This window comes from Amphiura filiformis, chromosome 16, assembly GCF_039555335.1.
Source record: "Amphiura filiformis chromosome 16, Afil_fr2py, whole genome shotgun sequence".
NCBI lineage: Eukaryota > Metazoa > Echinodermata > Ophiuroidea > Amphilepidida > Amphiuridae > Amphiura > Amphiura filiformis.
In genome coordinates, this window is record NC_092643.1 from 40,529,196 (window position 1) to 40,548,851 (window position 19,656).

At 44.3% G+C, this 19,656-nt stretch overlaps 1 protein-coding gene across 1 annotated transcript; it reads right to left on the bottom strand.

Annotated features, from left to right (window-relative positions):
* Positions 1-1,188: 1,188 nt before the first annotated feature.
* LOC140172639 (uncharacterized) lies at positions 1,189-5,052 on the bottom strand. Its single transcript, XM_072195773.1, has 3 exons — positions 4,944-5,052; positions 3,457-3,686; positions 1,189-1,881 (listed from the first exon to the last, which is right to left on the bottom strand). Exons 1-3 carry the CDS (start codon positions 5,050-5,052, stop codon positions 1,417-1,419), a joined length of 804 nt encoding a protein of 267 aa, XP_072051874.1. The 3' UTR covers positions 1,189-1,416.
* Positions 5,053-19,656: the final 14,604 nt, after the last annotated feature.

Genomic DNA, 19,656 nt, shown 5'->3' on the forward strand with positions numbered 1-19,656 from the left:
AACTGGGATGAAAACCGTACATCATATGAAAATTTTGACCTTTCGTATTGAAGATATACATTTTTTACCCCAAAAGATCAGGTTTTGTATGTAAAAAAAATATTATAGCTTCAATATGAAAGGTCAAAATGTTCATATGATGGACGGGTTTTCCACCAAGCTATACACTTTCATTAGATATACATGTATAAAGTTTATTTCGAGGACGGTTAAATATCAGAAATATAAAAAAATATAAATTTTTAATAATTTACCATAAAATTTGTATTATATCGCGAATTAAAAAAATTCTAAATTATTTGATATCAGAAGGACATTCCTCGTATTCAAAAGGCAATTTGGTGTGTCTGATGTGCTCTCAGCATCGAGATAAAAATATTTTTATATCGATGCTCTCAGGCCCCACAAAAAATACTGTGCAAATGTGGGTGATTAGGCAGGCCCCGTGACATGAAAAGCGCTTTAACGATTGTAACTTTAATTAGATTATTTCCAATTATAAGGTATTTGGCGGGAATGAATATCATATGGAATCAAATTAACATACCGTAAGCCTATACACATGTATTACTAATTATGCTGAAACGAAAACCCGGCAAAAGTTGAGAAGACAAACAAAATTAAATAGTGTTACGTAGGCCTACGTCAAGTACGAACAGGAAATTGGGTTAATTAAATGATAGCACGTTTTTAAGGGTATACGAGGTATTGTTGGTCGAAGCAGCCAAAAAATCATTTTTCATTATCTGAATCAATATATTATTGAAAAATAACACTTTGGTGTTTTGCAAAAGTTCATTCTACAAATCATATGCTTTGAAAACTTGCTTAATTTATTCAAGTTGTTGTTAATGAGTTATGTACGTTTTACAAAAGTGTTGTTGTTTCAGCCCTCTTTACAACATAACTCAAGAACCACAGGACCTACAAAAGTATATCTGTGATATTTGAATTCTTCTACACGCTCGCTATGAATTGAGCAATGCAATTTTTGCTAAAGCTCACTACCATTCACAAGATGCTGTGAACTACATTTTTTGGTGCTGCTTCGACCAACAATACATCGTATACCCTTAATGCGTATAATGAAACTTGAACAAATTCATATTATATAACTTTCATGAACACACTACAGATTTATTTTATAATATTTACAAATAACAATCATCATTAATTTCGGGCCTGTTTAATCATTTATACGAATACTTTGCAACACACCCCATACACTGTAACACACATAGGCCTAGTTGTTAGGTCACCTTGTGCGAAATTCATTCAATATAATAAGTCCAATAAATTGTTTTGTTATAATACATGACCATGATGACTAAAAAGTCCAGTTTTACAGCATCCGAAGAGAAACAAGTTTGCCAATTTTGTGGCACATGGCCTGACTTTCAAAAGTTTTCAAAGAAATTACTGGCAAACGTCCACTACATTAGTGACGGGTTCCACTCTCGAAACAGATGAAAACTTGGGTACACTGCATATGGGGATTCCTTGGTACGCCGACGTCACCGTTGTGTAGGCACTAGGACAATAATGGCAGGCATACTGATGAGGGTAGTAAGAATATGCGAAAGCTCCACCATACTGTTGAGGTAGTCCATAACTTGACAAGTTCACAGGGTAGCTAGTCTTCGACGAAGGTGGGCAGGAAGAACGTGATGCAGATGTACAGATGACAGGTGGTGGTGGTGAACAGCAAGCTTGTGTGTAACGCTGGGACGTCGTGATGTTCGCTGTCTCGGGTACACCAGGCGGGGATTCCATCTGACGATGTTCGGATTCAGTTGACGATGATGATGTATCGCTTGGTGATGAGGAAGTCTTGCGTTTGGCCTGACGACGGAGACGGGCACGACGATTCTGGAACCAAACCTATTGAGAAAAGAGAGAAAAGAAAACCCATTCATAAGTTTGGAGCAGGAATATCTTTGCCATGTTTGTCATGGGTGCAATGTGGAATTTGGTTCAAAAGCATAGTTTTATCTGAAAGTTTTAAGGAACCTGAATTAGGCCTAATCGTTAAACATAAGCCAAGTCGGCATTAAAATTCTCAATGCATTGTGAGACAGTTTTTGCAGTTTCGGGATTTTGTTATTTAAAATGTTTTACTAGAAAAGAAGAAGAAAAACATGTTTATTTCATATACCCCCGGTATCTATTAGGCCTATTTAAAATATTTTTAATGATACCATAATTACAATAATAATAAATGAATAATAATTAAAGAAATTTCCCCGATAGGTCCAAAACTGTTCAGCGAAAACGGGAAGTTACAATGTCGACTGGGTTTATTTCATTATTATTATTAGAAATTTATCAATATACCAATCTTAAATATTGTATGGATTGCTTCAACTTCTTTTTAACATTGAGCTTAATTCCAAATAGTGTAAAGTCCACAACCACGTGTTTCTCATTTACGTGTGTGACACAATCACAATTACTTTGACAAGTTTGACATTAACAACAAAGAGTTGTACCATCAACAAGCCATTATTTACCATAACAATGCTGCTTAACAATATGCAGACTATGGTTCTCATTTGGGAACCAAAGGCCTCACACAGTATTGTTACTGTGCTTCCATTCAATGTTTGCTTTGTAATGATGCATCCAACTGAAATCACTATACCTATAGCATCACAACCCATTGCAACATCGCACAGATAAATCAGAAACATGATTTTTTGTACTTAAGGGGGTACTACACCCCTGGCCAATTTTGTGCCTATTTTTGCATTATTCTCAAAAATTATAGCGCATTGGTGACAAGTAAGATATGTATATTATACACCTATCCGACTTCGCCATTACTGCGGTGTCCCCGATGTAAAACTGCGGTGTCCCGAGGTCGGGGGTTCCATCCATTATTTATTGTGTGCTATACAGAATTGTACCCGGGAATTGTACACAACAGTGATATTCAATACACAATCATGAGTATTGAATTACGAATTAAATCTCCGCTCTGGTACATCTGTGTTGCCGTCAATAGAGGGCCAAATACAGTAAACGCTTCTCGGATTGGTGTATAGGGGCAAGGACTACAACTACTGCACTGAAAATTCAGCAACTCAAGGCAAGTAGTTATTGATTTATTGATCAAATATTGGTTTTCCCTCATTTTTGACTGTAACTCCACCACTGTTGTCTGTATTGAAATAAAATTTCCAGTGCAGTAGTTGTAGTCCTTGCCCCTATAATATACATATCTTACTTGTCACCAATGCACTATAATTTTTGAGAAAAATGCAAAAATAGGCATAAAATTGGGCAGGGGTGTAGTACCCCCTTAACATGGTTTGGAACCAAGCTCTTCATATACATCCCTCCAACCGCCTGTGGTTTTCAGAACAAAGTGCAATAATTAAATAGATGCTATGTGTGAATTAACAAGAATAATTTTCAGAATAAATTGCAATAATAAATGCCATGTTTATCTCTTACTTGAACTCTTGCTTCAGTCATGTCCAGAGCATCTGCTAAAGCTTCTCTTGAATTGATGTCAGGATATTGGTTGGCCTCAAACACAGATTCTAAAGCTTCCGTCTGCTCTGTGGTGTAGACAGTACGAGGACGGCGACGAAGACCATGACGAGATTTGGCGGGAATTTCAGGTCTGGCAACAGGAGACGCAGTAAGTTGTGACGCAGATATTGGAGTAGGAGGTGGTAGAGCTGTAATTTAATTTAAATACACGAAACAGTATTTTAAGCTAAAACTTTGACAGTTTTGGAAAGGCAACCTAGAGATAACTAAGTCATTAATCTATTAAGGTTGGTCTTAACCCTGGAATTATGGAAACTTTTGGGCCTCATGACTGCTAAATATTGTTAGGGCCCAAAACATGGTGTTTTTGGTGCTAAAAATAAGATGCCCAGGCCCAGGGCAATTATATTGCTTATTTTTTCTTCTAGTATGATTTTTAGGCAGGACGTCCCTCCTTGCCAAAAATTATAGGGGTATGACCCCCGTCCCCACCTATTGCGTTTAAATATTGGGTTATAAAGTTTGTGAAACGTTATGATAACCGTTATATAACCATGTTTTTAACAGAACATTTTCAAACATGAGCAAATGTTAATGCATAACATTTAACGTTTGTATCTAATGTTATTCATTGTCACCATAGAAATATTCCTGTAATGTCTCATACACAAATTGATTTTCAACTCATTTTGTATGAGAATTAACATTACAACAACATTTTTTTTATAAAACGTTTTCGTGTGTTTTTATATTATCCAGCATTTAAGGGATCGGACAGCGACGTTTTAACGTATTTGTTGTGGGACCTGAGAGCACATCAGACATGTAATATCAAATAAATTTGATTTTTTGAAAATACACATTTTATGGCAAATGATTAAAAATTGATATATTTGTAATTTAACAGTCCTCGAAGTAAATTGTATAAATCAATTGATATATATACTTAAAGTGTATGTAGCTGGGATGAAACCCCGACCATCAATTGAAAATTTTGACCTTTCATATTGAAAGTATACCTTTTGTTTTGACAAAATCTATATCTTCAATACAAAAGATCAAAATTTTCACTTTACGTATATCGTGAGATTTATAAAGTTTACTTCGAAGACTGTTAAATATCAAAAATATCACATTTTAATAATTTGCCATAAAATTTGTATTATATCGCTAATTCCAAAAAAATTAAAATTATTTGATATCAGAATGACATTCCTCGTATTCAGAATGCAATTCGATATGTCTGACGTGCTCTTAAGTCCCACAAAAAATACTGTACAAACGTTGCTATCCGATTCTTTAAATGTTATTAAAACGACTTGATCAATTTTGATGAAAAATAACTACATTTTGTTGTTTGCTGGGATCATTGATCTTTGCTTTAAATGATGGAAAATCAAAAACCGTCAATATACGCACACAAATATTTATATTAATTTGTTTACCTTGATCTTGTTGATCTATTCCCAAGATTCTTTCAATGGAGAACGGCGACGTCTTCTTATGACGAGAACTGGTATTTTCTGCAGAGTTGTAGCTGTGGTAGTATTCCATGGTAGCAGTATTAATGTTAAATCGTGGGTTATGATGATATGGCAATTAGATACGTAGCGACTTGAATTTTGAAGACAAATGATGTCGAAGGTTTGTGAATATGAGTATTTATGCCTACATACAAGGCTCAACTTTCCCACGATTCGGCGCATCCTTTTACTTTTAAAATATACACATATTCAAAACATTGAAACAATGAGCTTAATCCTACCCTTTTGATTGGATGAAACTATTGATACGTCATTAGGTCAAAGGGCGCACCGCGTTAACTCGCTTTGATTGGATAAGCATCAATGGCGCGAACAGGATTAGGTTAATGTTGTGTGTGTGTTTGGCGGGGAATTAATGACAATTGAAGCTAATTGATATTATTTAAATAACGGTATCGTTAAAGAGTTTGATCAATTGGATTATAAATCAATTAGAAGACTAGCAATAATATTAATGAAATACGGATATTGGGTTATTGTTCTTTTTGATGTGGATCTGTTTATAAAATCATATCTGATATCATAAATTATTTAACAACGGAAATTTGGAACTTCACAATTGTTATGATAAGGATAATGAACTGAGTGCAATGCATTCGTCAAGATAATCGCACGCGCCGTGGAGTTATTGCATTTAGCTTGAGAGCCGATAGGCTCGAAAGCTAAATGCAATAACTCCATAACAAGTGCAATTATCTTGACGAATGCATTTGCACGAGTACATTATCCGTCATACACTTTGAGTGTAGGCCTATTAAAACAATAGGCAATATTAATTGCTGCATTCATTATATTAGTTTTAATATTAGGAAAATATCTTACATTTTAAAAACACCGTCAGGACATTGACCAGCTACGTAGCACTTAACTGGTAAAGAAAATCAATCCCTGTAATCAATGGTATCGATTGCGCCATACGTCATACTTAGGTAACTTATTCACGCATGGTTTAATTGACTTGACTTTATGTTGTGATCATTTAATATTGTGGTTTCGAACACAGAGAGCACTGAACCAGTTGGAAACGATCGATTTAGATGTCAGACTAGTACTACGGTGAATATCAACTGGACTTTATAGCTCTATAATTTGAACTACTTATATTAAAACACACGACATTGGGATTTAACAATTTGTTCAGTATTATCATAGGCCTTCAAACACATGTGTTTGAAGGCCTATGGTATTATAAAGCATGATCATGATATTATGCGCTAGTGTGTGTTTCCAGGCCCGGCTATGTTATTTTAGATATAGGCCTACATGTATTTCATTTGTAAAATGCTGAATATTTTGCAATGGTGTCATCTTGTATAATTATGATCCACCTGTTTTTGGCCCTTTTTAATTAATAGAAGCTCGATTATTCTCATTTGATGTTTGATTTATTTGAGGGCATTAATCATAATTTATGACAATGATATTTGCAAGGGTGCAACTCTACTAGTCTTATTACAAGACTGCCCTATCCCAACCCTAAACCCTAATCCTAAACTCCGTAAACGAGGACTGGACTCAAGTCTAGCGAGTTGCACCTTATTCGGTAATTGTACACTATTATAGAACACCGTTTGTAACTATACCATTTTAACACCACAGAATGTATATTCGTACTTTTTGTTGGTATATATATCGAACAGACAATTATATAGTTATGTGATCTCTGTGTCTAAAGCGCCACCTAACTCTACTTTATGGTTATGTGAAAGTAGTATTTCTAGTATTTGAGCGTGCACGTATTATCTAGAATCTATTGTTTAGCGTGCAGGTTTTAGATAATGCATTGTTTAGCGTGCAGGTTTATATAATTTGGGCTGTGAAGGGTAGTTCGCGAAAATAATGCACGGGAGAAGAATACATAACGATGAATAGAAACGGGCACTAGAAGTGTATTGCAAGCTAATGCTTATGACGTATTTATTTTCCCGCGATTTGTTTTGTAATTATTATAACATGTATTAATTTTTACCCTTTTTGCAATTTATCCGGGTTTTTTTTCCAACCATTTTACATATTATTCTCCTTTTTTAAGAATTTTATTTGGTGTTTACACAAATGACTTAAAACACACCAAATATGTATTCAACCCCGGGTATTCAACACGTGGTTATCTCACTTTTTTATTTTCATAATCATATACAAAATTATTCTTATCTCTGTAATTATTATTAGTAGTACGATCCCTCGAAAAAATACCTCGGCCCAAAATAAACCGCTCCGATGGCCTCAAACAGATAGTGCGCAGTTATTATTGTCTATTAAAATAAAATGATTATTATATATTATATAGAATAGAATATTATATAATTATTAATATATTTACAGAGTTATCTTGCATGCGCCATCAGTTATATTTTATATAATTTCAATAATTAGAGGTTAATAACTGCGTATCGGTTATTTGGAGGGCATTGTTTAGAGGTTAATTAATGAGCTGAATATTTACACACGTTTCGTCCACCCTTTGTTGACAATTTCCCAACGTAACTGATAACCATAACCCAGACGCATAACCATAACCCTAACGCCCAACCTAACCCATTAGTTTACACGTTATACGACAATCGCCCGTGGTCAGAGGCGGATTTAAGGAAAAGGGCCCTGTCAGCAAAATATCCCGGGGGCCCAATAGTAAAGAGTTGAAATCAGGAGTGTTCCTGAATTTTTTTGTCGGGAGGAGGACAAGAAGAAAAAATGGGCAGTGAGCAATTAGTTCGGCCCAATGTTATGAGATATGTTTGCGTAGTGCGCGAATATTCATTCCATTTCATACTATTTGAAGTAAAAGTTGATGTACATTTGGTAAATTTCGCGCGAGGCGCGCCAAAATTTGCAATTTCACATTATTCTATACCCAAATCAGGGTTTATAAGATTTGTGAGTGTTTAAACAGTATGTACTAAAGAACAAGGAATATTTCCTTTGCTGTTTTTGCTTGATAGTCACGAAGCAAGCAAAATCCCAGATTAAGGTCAAGAATCAGTTTTAATATCATAATCTGACGCTTTGAATTTTGACATTAGGGGGATGGGGTTTGAAAAATTCTTAAATCCAGGACCTTATGGCGACAAAATAAGTTTATGGTACAAATGCGCGCGAAGCGCGCGAAAAAACTTGCCATTTTGAAACTAAACTGTTAAAACATGGTGCAAAAGGGGATTTATCCCCCATCCCGGCCCCCATACACTCCACCGGATCTACGCCTATGCACCTTAGGGCCCCTGGTCAGGGCCGGATTTGCCTTTTTGAGGGACCTGGGCCCAACCAAAATTTGGAGGGCCCCAAACTCACTGTGAGGAAGGCAATGCACTCAAGGCGCTTAGTTTGATTTGACTTACATATAAGATTGCGGCGGAAACATTTACAATTTAGAGCCGAGCATATTTTGTTTTCGATTTTACTATGACTTATGAAGGTGAATTTTGCTATATACAGGGCCAGTGCGCGCTTTGCGCGGGCAAAATTTTACCCTATTTTGGCCCAAAACATGGTGTTTAGGTCTAAAAAGGAAGATGCACAGGGCAATTTTTTGGGCCCTGAGCCTGGGCCCATCTGGGTCCTGTAGACCATAATATTTGACATTATGGGGCTCATGTACCCATGAAAGGTACACTGCGCAAGTATGGGTGTACCAAATCATAACCATGAACTGTTATATTTGCTTTAAATTACTTTTTAAAACATTTTAGGCCCTGGGGCAGAGGGCCGCAAATGTTAAAATTTAAAATAAGGAAAAAAATTCGAATTTAAAATAAAGGGCCGGGCCTATAATATTTGACCTTTGGAGCTCATGTACCCATGAATAGTTATTGAGAAACGAATGGCCGCTGTTTTTTCATGAATGGCCCTTTGTATTGACATTTGGGCCCCCAGGAACTCTTGATCTTGGATATCTGGGCCAAAATTCGCAAAATTCATATCTAAGGAGAAAGGCCTAAGTGTATCACGGTCCACATACAGGGTCCTTAGCAGTTTTAGAGCCAGCTTTGAGGATACCCTTATATCAAACATTGACCTACTTGTATTTTGAGAATGTATAATGCTCTAGGTACCAATTCGTAGTCCTGATTCTATAGAAATTGCATTCCCAAATATTAAATTTGGGCCCCTAGGGCCCTTGAACTTTGACCTCTTGCTGGGGACAAAACGGGCAAAATTAAACTTTCCAAGAATCATAAATGCTGGCATAAATAGAATGTCCTCTTGCATGCACGAGTATATATAACCTTTTCAGTACTATTCTACCAACCGCACCTTTGATCCTTGCAGAAAAATATTAAAGCAAAAAAAAAAAAAAAAGCAGGGGGCCCTTTGGCCAAAATAACAGGGGGCCTTTTCAGCAACTGCTGACTTGCTGACAGCTTAAATCCGCCACTGCCCGTGGTGATTTTATAAATGACATCAGGCAGCTTTTCCAGATTGAACCTTCTTGTACCCTGACAACTTTTACAGGGTCTATACTTGTATTATTCGCCGTAGAAGTAGTGATGTAACAGGATTAATTACCGTAGCAATAGGCCTGGGGGTTACGCAGTGGAAAATGGTAGGTACATAATGTGCCGCCCATATGGGTCGCATTTTCACCCTCTACAATTTTTTTATGATATTACCATGATGTCCGATGGCTTTCGCAGTGAATCACACACAGGTTTATTTTGTAATGGTAACATTTGGATTTTGCTGTACCAAGTTTTTGTAATGTAATAAATATATTTTTATCATTGTACTCTTGCAATCTATTTATATGTAAATGCAATTTTATCAATTTTGTTGTATCTACATTTTATGCTTATTTGATTTGAATTTGTGAACATGTATTTTAATGAGCAGTATGCAGACTCCCGAGTGTTAGACGTACGGTATTGTATGTGGCATGTCTGCGTTGTTCGGTCTGTTGCCGCTCTATTCCCGGTAATGTTTGGGGTCTAGCGGGTGTTTGGTGGCGTAAGGTCGATGATATGTTACGTATAATATCTGGTAGAAATATATTGTCGATTTTAAGTTATCTGGCGTTGGAGCTTGAACGTTGCTGGAGGTGGAGTGGCGATGGATTCCCCTCTCAGAAGTGAGAGGGACATACACAAGCGCACGATACTTACCTCCCACGACCTGATCTATGCACAAAACGAAGTTTGGGACCACAAGAAACCCCTGTACCACAGAAAAGGTTTTGGCACCCCGGAAGAACGGGGATGACAACGCCCAGGTGTTGGTGTCGCCCAACACTAACGAGATATCGCCCTCACCAACACACGTTTCTTGCGACCCTCTACGTGTGAGAACGTATGACTTTCTTGAGGGGTGGAACGCATAAAACGCGGGAAGGGCTCAGGTCGTGGGAGGTAAGTATCGTGCGCTTGTGTATGTCCCTCTCACTTCTGAGAGGGAATACACTGCGCACCCTCTACTTACCTCCCACGACCTGATCTATGCACAGAATACCACTGAGAGCAAGGAGGTGGAAGAAAGTCGTGAGAGGTAAGGAGGGCACACAGTGCAAACTCCGCTCAACCACAACAAAAACCACCCAACCCAAGACTCACCTAACGTCCTCGATCCGATCCCTGGCGGCCTGCAAGCAGTGCTGAAGTACCTACAGCTGAATGACTTGCGAGGACGTCCTTGAGGTAGGTCGACTGGAAGGTGGTGGGGCTCTTCCAGCCTGCTGCGTCGAGCACCTCCCTCAGGGACACCCCAGAGTGGAAAGCCCAAGATGCTGCTTGGGATCGAATGTCGTGACACCTGACCTGTGACTGTGACTGTGTCTGAGGACCCGTCATCCGTTCGTGATGTTTTTGGTGGGCGCAACGGATGACGGAGGCAACCCAGTGGCTGATAGTGCTCCTAGCGGCCGGCCTAAATGGCCTGGCCGATGTAATGAAAAGCTGCCTGATGTCCCCCCTGATCTTCTCGGTACGCTTTAAGTACGATCTAAGGGCCCTAACGGGACATGACGATTTCTCCGCCTGTCCTGCGACCAGGACCAGATCAGGGAGGAACACCGGGGAAGGAGTAAATGACATGGTCTGGTTCTTGGCCAAGAAACCGGTCCTAGGCAGGATGGAGACACCCCGGTTGGTAAAGCGTAAATGGTGCTCGTCGATCGACAGAGCATGAATATCAGAACAACGCCGACCGCAGGCCACTGCCACTAAGAACACTGTCTTTAGTGTCAGGTCCTGCAGCGAGAGGTCCTCCATGGGCTCGAAGGATTCGGCTAGATATCGCAACACCAACGGGAGGTCCCACTCCGGAACCAGGGAACGGACTGGGGGCCTCTCCGAGAACATGCCCTTAATGAGGGCGGAGAGGGCTGGACTAGAGGAGACAGTCATGCCTCCCCCAAAGCCATGATGGACCGCTGCTATGGCCGTCCTGTACGCTTGGGCAGTCCGAGGCATACAGCCGCCGTGGAAAACTTCTGTAAGGAAGTCCGCGACTTCGCCTACAGGGGCAAAATGGGGTCGATTTCTCGACCGGCACACCACCTGTAGAACCGGCGAAGTCGCGAATCGTAAGTCTGTCGAGTCGACTGTCGCCTTGCCTTTGCAGCGAGCGCGGCAGCCGACTCACCACCGGCCCGCCGCCTGGTAGGACTGGCGGAAATACGCCAAACAGTCAGATGGAGGTTGTTGATCACTCCCATCTGAACCTGCTGGCGTGACGGAACGGACAGAAGATTCCCACGGCGAGGAAGGCTGACTGGCTCCCCCACTAGGAGGTCCAGGAGGCGGGGGAACCACCACTGCTTGGGCCAGAGAGGAGCGACTAGAAGGAGAATACAGCCTGGAGAGCGGGCTACCTTCTCCAGCACCCGAGGGATCAGAGCAATGGGAGGAAGGCGTAACCGAATACGCCCTCCCAGCTCTCCCGCATGGCGTCTCTGCCTATCGCCTGGGGGACTTGGCCCCAGGAGAAGTAGGTCGGAAGTTGGTGGTTCCGATGAGACGCGAACAGGTCGACATGCGGGCGATCTAACCTCTGGAAGATGGAACGGCAGACTGCTGGATGAAGATGCCACTCTACTGACGCTCCCCTCTGGGCCAGGCGCGTGGATGACTGAAGCCCCCCTCGGGACAGTGAATCGGCCAGGGTGTTGTCTACCCCGGCCAGATGCTCCGCCCGGAGGGAAATATCCCTCCGTAGACACCACAGGAGGAGGGACACCGTCTCCTTGCAAAGGCTGGGACTTCTGGTGCCCCCCTCCCTGTTGATGTAGGACACAACTGTCATGCTGTCGCATCTGACCAGGATGAACAGGCCGTGAATCCGTAGACCCAACTGGCGGAGGGCGAGGAAAATGGCCCACAGCTCGAGGAGATTGATGTGTCTCCGAGCTTGAGTCCTCGACCAACGCCCGGAGAGCCTGACGCCCTGAAAGTGGGCTCCCCACCCTGACTTGGATGCATCCGTGGTAAGGACGTGGGAAGGGCGGGGTTTCGGGAATGGAACGCCTATCTGAACACTCGGCTGACCTATCCACCAGGAGAGGCAGGGAGGAGATGCCGAGGACCGGAATCCTGAGGCTCAAAGGATGGCGCCACGCTCGATACCGTCCGAGGAAATACAACTGTATCTTCCTCGTGCGTAGCCGGCAGCCTGGAACCAGATCTATGAGGCTGGCCATCAGCCCTAGAAGGCGAAGCCACGACCGAGCCTGGACCGATGCTGCCTGCCTGATCTGCAGAGCGCAGAGCCGAACGTCGGCGATCCTCTAGTATATAGGAGAAACCCGGCCCCTGGCGAAGTCTATAGTCGCCCCTAGGAACTGAGGCGACTGAGATGGGGAGAGAAAAGACTTCTGGTGGTTTATGATAAACCCCAGGGACTCTACCAGCCTGCACACCCCCTGAACATCCTGGCGCAGACACTGCGGAGAGGGGGCTACCAACAACCAGTCGTCTAGGTAGACGAAGATCGTGATCCCCTTCCTCCGGAGAAACTCTGCCACCGACTTGACCAGTCGAGTGAATGTCCGGGGGGCAGTGGAGAGGCCAAACGGGAGGACCCGGAACTGAAAGGCGGTACCGTCGAACACGAAGCGAAGCCATTTCTGGTCTGACTCGCAGATTGGTACGTGGAGGTATGCATCTTTCAGATCTAGGGTGACTCCCCACCAGCCTGGCTGAAGGACAGATAACACCGCCCGCAGCGTCTCCATCCGGAAACGTGGGGCCTTGATGTAGGCATTCAGGGGCTTCAAGTTGAGGATTGGGCGCCACTCCCGGATTTCTTTGTGGTAAGGAAGAACGTGGAGTAATGGCCTGTACGGAAGGCCCTGGGGAGAGGTGTGATGGCTCTCTTTGTTAGGAGAGCTTCGATCTCCCCCACCAAGGCCTCCCTCTGTAAGGGATCCAGCGGTGACGAGGTGACTCGAACCCCCCGGAACCGAGGAGGACGGGAGGTGAACTCGATCTGGTAGCCTAGAGACACTGTCTCTAGGACCCATCGGTCTGAGGTCACCCCCCGCCAAGCCCTGGCAAATGCCAGGAGACGACCACCCACTGGGAGCGGGCGGTCGGGTCCCGGAAGGGAGTCAGAACCGGCGTCCCCGACCGCGTCCGCCATAGGCGGACTGGTCGTTACGACCGGCACCGTCACTCTTGCCTCGCCCTCCCTTGCGACTGCGATTGCGGTTGTGATTCCGCCTGCCGCCTCTTGCACCTCGCACGGGGCCAGAGGGGGCATGGGTGGCTGGCGGAAATAACGGTTGCAAGAGGGAAGGATACTGCTGCTGCTGCTGCTGAAATTGCTGAGCAACCAGCTGCTGCTGCTGGGGCACCTGGATATAGGTCGGGTTGGCTGTCTGACCTTTGGACCGAAACCGCTTGGGCGCTGATGTGGCCGGTGCCTTTGGTTGGCTGGCCTCCTTAGCCGCCTTCCGTCTGGTACGTTCATCTTCGGTCAGCCTGGGAAAGGCCCCGCCGAATAGATCAGTACCAAACGGAGCAGACCTCAACTCTCTTTTGTCCGAGAAGTTGAGCGCCTGGGCGACCAAGGCTCGGCGCGCCAGGACAGACCGAGTTGAAATCCGAGCGAAATGCTCCGCTGAGAGATGATTGAGGTCAGCCAGCACATGTACCGCCCTCAGTGTCGCCTCAGGAGACAAGGACCTTTCCTTGTCCAGCAAGCTCCGTGCTAGATGAGCGCTGACGAGCTGTTGGACATTGGAAATGCGGAGCCCGTCTCTGGCGAGAGACTCCAGGGACCGTAGCTCCTCATCCCGGGCTTTATCCCAGGGAGGCACCTTGTGGGGCGCCTTTGGTCCAGCCTGCCTGGGGGCTCCCTCAACTCCTGGGGGAGGGAGCTCTCCGGGCGACACTTGGTCCCCTTATCCCGCTCCATCTGGCGATAGGCCGCCTCCGGACAGAGGGGGGTTTCTAAGAACGCCACATCCTCTGTAACGTGGGGAACGCCCGTGCCAGCCACGGGAGGCGGTCTACCTCACCCTTATCCTGTACGGCCGTGGTGAGTGCCTTGATGTCACGCGATAAGGGGATGAAGGGCATTGACTTGGGGGGCTTAGCTGGCTTTGCCGCATATCCTAAGTCGGAAGCCAGTTGCGGAGGTGTCTCGAACTCCAGTCTCATCTTAGCGTCCGATAGGACGGCTGCGAAAAAGGGAGTCGAGACCTTAGGAGTAAGGAGCCTCTCCCGCAACTGGTCCTCCTCGGAGCCTTGAGTCGGTGCTGGGAATGAATAAGGGTCCCCCCAGCCTCGACACTGATCATAACTCCACTGGTACCGTCCAGGTGGAGCCGGGTCGGCTGAGGAACCCCTCCCCACCGAGATCGCTCCTGATTGGGGCCACGCTCTGGACCGAGGCGGCCTGACCGCTCTGCGGTCGAATGTAAGGAGAAACCTTGAGTTTCTGCAGCGAACGTCGAGCCAGCTAAGCTCGGGGAAGGTGTGGAATCTGAGCCTGTGAGCCTGACGGAAGGAAGGACTGGGTCATACTCACTGGCGGAGGAAACGACGAGGGGCCTGGGACCAAACGCGAGAGAGAGTAGGATCGACCCTGTTGGTCGGCCACGGTGAACGTGTCTGGCCAAAGTGCTTGGCTCTGCAAGGGAATACCGACCGAAGAGGGTTGTTGGGAAGCTCCGAGGGAGACCGAGAAAGGCGCTGAATGACTGACGGGGTCGCGATGAACCCCAACGGGGATATCAGAGCCCTCTCTGTCAGCCCTGGGGGGAGTCGAAAAATCCCGAAAAGACTCTACCTCCGTCTGACTCTGAGAGCCATCTGAAAGCTCATTATAGCTAGCCTCTATGCTAATCGCATCGGACTGCGGATCCGGACCTGTTGAAGGCAAACCTGGACCCACTGGTCGGGTTACCGCCGAGGGCACCTGACCGGGATCTTTGCCTAACAAACCAATGAGTTGGTCCATGCGGTCTAACGCCGACGGGTCCGAAAGTGATGAGATGAGCGTTGACAGTGCCTCAGCCTGAGATGCCGAGCATTGACTGCTCTGGGATCTCGGATGCTCAACCATCGAGGGAGCAGCTAGGGCAGAGGAGGGATCCCGAAACACGCTCTGGCCAGGGGCCGAGCGTAAGGGATCCGAGCGGTTGACCGGTGGACCATGGCTGCCGTCGGGGGTCGCTCTACCGTCCTGGACGGACGGGAGGCCTTCCGACGGTCGAGCCGTGGAACCATTGAGGTCGACCGCACACGGGGAGGACGCCTGAGCAGCGCCTACGCCCGGGGCACTCAACCCGACCGCAACTGGTGCCGTCGAGGAGTGGCCGCTCGGGCGCGAGCCAGCCCATTGCTCAGAGGATGCCGGGGCCGCATACCCACCTACGGCACTCGACCCGGACGCCGTAGCGCTCAGGGAGCCGCCGTGAGGGTACGAGCCTCCTAGCATAAGGGCGGGCGGAGCCAAAAGGCTTGGGGGCTGCCCGACCGAGGGACAGATAGAGATTGACTCTCTCATACCTGGTCTCCTGGAGCTAGAGGACCCAGGGGACGGAGGACAAACTCCCTGGCTGGCGGGGGCTAGGGACACTTTCTTCGCCGAGCCAGACGACTCCTGCGAAGAAGAACGGCGTTTGCGGTTCCTGTTCCTAAGCCCCTCCACCTTACGTTGGTGAGACTTCTGTAGTTTCATCTTATGGGCCAGGGACCTAGCCCAGGCCTCCTTGGACCAGTCACGGTCAATGGTGCACGGTTGGTCCGGTGAGCACGACCTACAAAGCAGGCATGCCTCATGCGCATCGTCTTTCCCAAGGAATGCCTTGCACGCAACACACTGCCGAGGTTTGCTTCTGGTCCCCAACGCCTTGGAGGGAGTACGCTCTTTAGACATTTTGATAACTACCTGTAATGGAGAAAGGGTAAGAAAACATGTAAACTCCCTCTCGTCTCCGAAGGGACTGGAGGAGGGACCCCGGCGTAAGAGGAGGGGATAAGCAAGAGTGTCAACCTGTAAGGGGTCACAGACTCCCCAAGGGAGAACCCCTCCTCTACCGCCAGAGAACCCAAAACATGAAAAGGCGCACGGGATCCAAAAAAAGTGAACACGAGATCCCCTACTACTGAGAGGTGCGCATGGGAACAGTTTTGACATAGGCCCCCGCACTATTAAGCGAAAAAACCGCGAATTTTAACCTTACCACATGTGCGAGGGAAAAATGAATCAAAACACCGACTACGAAAGCCAAAGTAGCCGGGACAGAAGGGGAGATCGCCAAGAAAAATCCCGGCGACCTCCCAGTGGAATTACCAGGGGAGCCGAGTGAAAACCTATGAATATTTTACTTGGGCGGTCTCACTTCGGCCACAGAGACTACGAGAAACTAGCAAGAAAAAAACATCACAAATGGAAAAAAATCTTGCTAAAGTTACAGAAAATATCACCGAAGTGATTACTGATACTTGCGTAACCGTTACTCGGAAATAAGCCTCACGCTGCTACGATATTTCTCAACAGAAATTGGAGCTCTTCGTAAACACGTCCTTGTTGGTCGCAAGAAACGAATTGGTGAGGGCGATATCTCGTTAGTGTTGGGCGACACCAACACCTGGGCGTTGTCATCCCCGTTCTTCCGGGGTGCCAAAACCTTTTCTGTGGTACAGGGGTTTCTTGTGGTCCCAAACTTCGTTTTGTGCATAGATCAGGTCGTGGGAGGTAAGTAGAGGGTGCGCAGTGTATTGAGTGGCATGGATGTGTTGCGTACGGTATTGTGCGTCTAATAAAAAGTCTGCATGCTGCTATATGCAAGCAATTGAATACATGAATACAAAAGCCACCTAAGTCCATGGGAAGTGATTTTGAGAGAAAAACCTGTGTATCATTTTAATTCCTTCAGTTAGATTTACCTGGTCAATATGGTAAGTTTTACGTGCAAATGAGTGGATTAACCTGTATTAGGTATGACGATTAGCATTTCAGGGACTTCGTGGGGTTCATTTTAAATTTTGGACTTAGGTGGTTGTTTGAATCATATACAAAGACAACAATGTTAGAATGAGATTACCACTAGTAAGATAATACAAAATAAAGCGCACAGGTATGTATAATGTTGATAAGCATTCTGCCATGTAATATAAACCACACACTTTCCTTTATTAAACCCATTTTTTTTTCAAAAGTCACTCTCTAGCAATGAATGTGTTACAAGTGGACTTTTATACATACTGGATTTTAATCAATGTGTTACAAGACTCAAATCATGGAATTGGGTGATTCTTTCATACATGCTATTTTTCACATGCTCAATAGACACAGAGGATGAATTTGAGTTGTTCTTTCATACATATGACAGGCCTATGTAAAGGAACACTTTCCCATGCTTAACTCAATTTGGTTTAAGTATGGACTTAGGTGGCTTTTGTATTCATATATTCAATTTACACAAGTGCAATTTATATAGATTTTCTTGGTATTTTAAGTGCTTTGTAATTTAAGATTAAGGCAATTTTATATTTTTCAATATTTGTATATTTTTATAACTTTGTAACTCTGTTGTATTTTAACATGTAAAGAGGGCCCCAGTGGAAAGCAGTGCTTTGTTCACTGATCTGGGCTACCCTCTATAAAGATGCCGTTAATAAAAAAATAATAAAAATAAAATAACTATAAAGATGGTTGAACTTCGTTTTTTTGTCAACGCAACTTCCGATGCAACTGTGAAAGTGGGTCATTCCTAGCCCAGCACTACTTTAATAATGGGTCTCATTTGTAGCCGATCTATAACAATGGGTCGATTTCTTCTTTTTTTCAAAGAAATAGCGTGAGGTCATTGGACAACCAAGAATCAGCGCAGTTGTTTTGTTCCGTAAGTTTATAATAATGGGGCCATTGAAACTTTCTGAGTACGTACCATATTTTAAGCTCCTCACATGTTTAAAACAATTTGGTACATTGCAAGTGTATTTCAGCTATGATGAATGCCAATTGCTGACAAAGTTTAGGAAATATCACCTCAAACCCCTATAAATTTGATAATAACGCCATTTTGCGCAAATTGGCTACAGTATGAGCACCATACTATAAATAAACTCATGGAATGCTCATTTTCTATCAAACAATTATTTTACACCATCTTTCGACACACCCAAATTAATATTTAGCCCGTGCGGTTTATGCAGACCCCATTCAGACCAGTCTTGAAATTTCGCGAAAAAATATTCCATACTAAATATCAAGTCTGTATAAAGAAGGGACACCTGTACCCAATTTTAAGTCAAGTACCCCCCCCTTGATCCGTTGATAATCAATGGTACGATGCAGAGGTACAGCGTACATCTCGTGAAGGGCAATACATTCAAAAATTGTTTCAACTATTGCTATGGTAATTAATCCTGTTACATCACTACTTATGGTGAAATATAATTCATCTTGTCAGTCCCTCCCATAAGCCTTTGCGTGTGGACACATGGGGGTCCATTTCAATGAACTTTACGAAGCTTCTTAACTAATGATCAATCGTAACTTACGGCACATCGTAAAATCAATTTTACTAAAATGACTTACGTTCGGTACTCTTCGTAAGTAAATTACAGGGATCCTTCGTAAAGTTACGTTTAGTAAAAGGATATTCGTTACTTGCGAACGGCTGCTTGAGTTAAGAAGTTGATTGAAATGGACCTCAGATGTCGTTGCCGCCACGCCGATATGCGCATCGATCGTTAGCGATACTGCGCATTTCTAAATCCTTTTAGTGCGCAGTAATGATGTTCGCATCCGCGTGAAGACATCAGGGTCCAAACGCAAAGGTTTGTGGGATTGACCGAAAATGTGACATCACGATTTCCGCATACCGTCGAATACCAGATTACTAGCCGGCCTATGACGTCATTTGTTATATACCTTTTTACCGTTGTTCATCACCGTTCAACAAGATGCGTCCGCATCGTCTGCGTGGTTTATTCGCGAGAGCAGCTTCAGCTTTAGCTGCCCAAGCGATGTAAACCATGCAGACGCGCCAGACGCGAATTGTTAAACGGCGGTGAATGACGGTGACATATGATTAAATCCTTTCAACAAAGAAAACAAGCTAAAAGCGTCTAATTCATCACCGATTAACAGCGGTTGGCTCTTGTACAAATTAATGTACAGAGTTGCTGAACTTCCCATCAATGTAAAAGAAGGTTCATCTTCTTTT

Excerpts from the sequence above, each read along its gene's own strand:
- LOC140172639 (XM_072195773.1), bottom strand. The coding sequence starts at position 5,052 with ATGGAATACTACCACAGCTACAACTCTGCAGAAAATACCAGTTCTCGT. Across the intron at positions 3,687-4,943 it reads AATAGATCAACAAGATCAAG|CTCTACCACCTCCTACTCCA; the intron begins GTAAACAAATTA and ends ATTAAATTACAG. Across the intron at positions 1,882-3,456 it reads TGACTGAAGCAAGAGTTCAA|GTTTGGTTCCAGAATCGTCG; the intron begins GTAAGAGATAAA and ends TTTTCTCAATAG.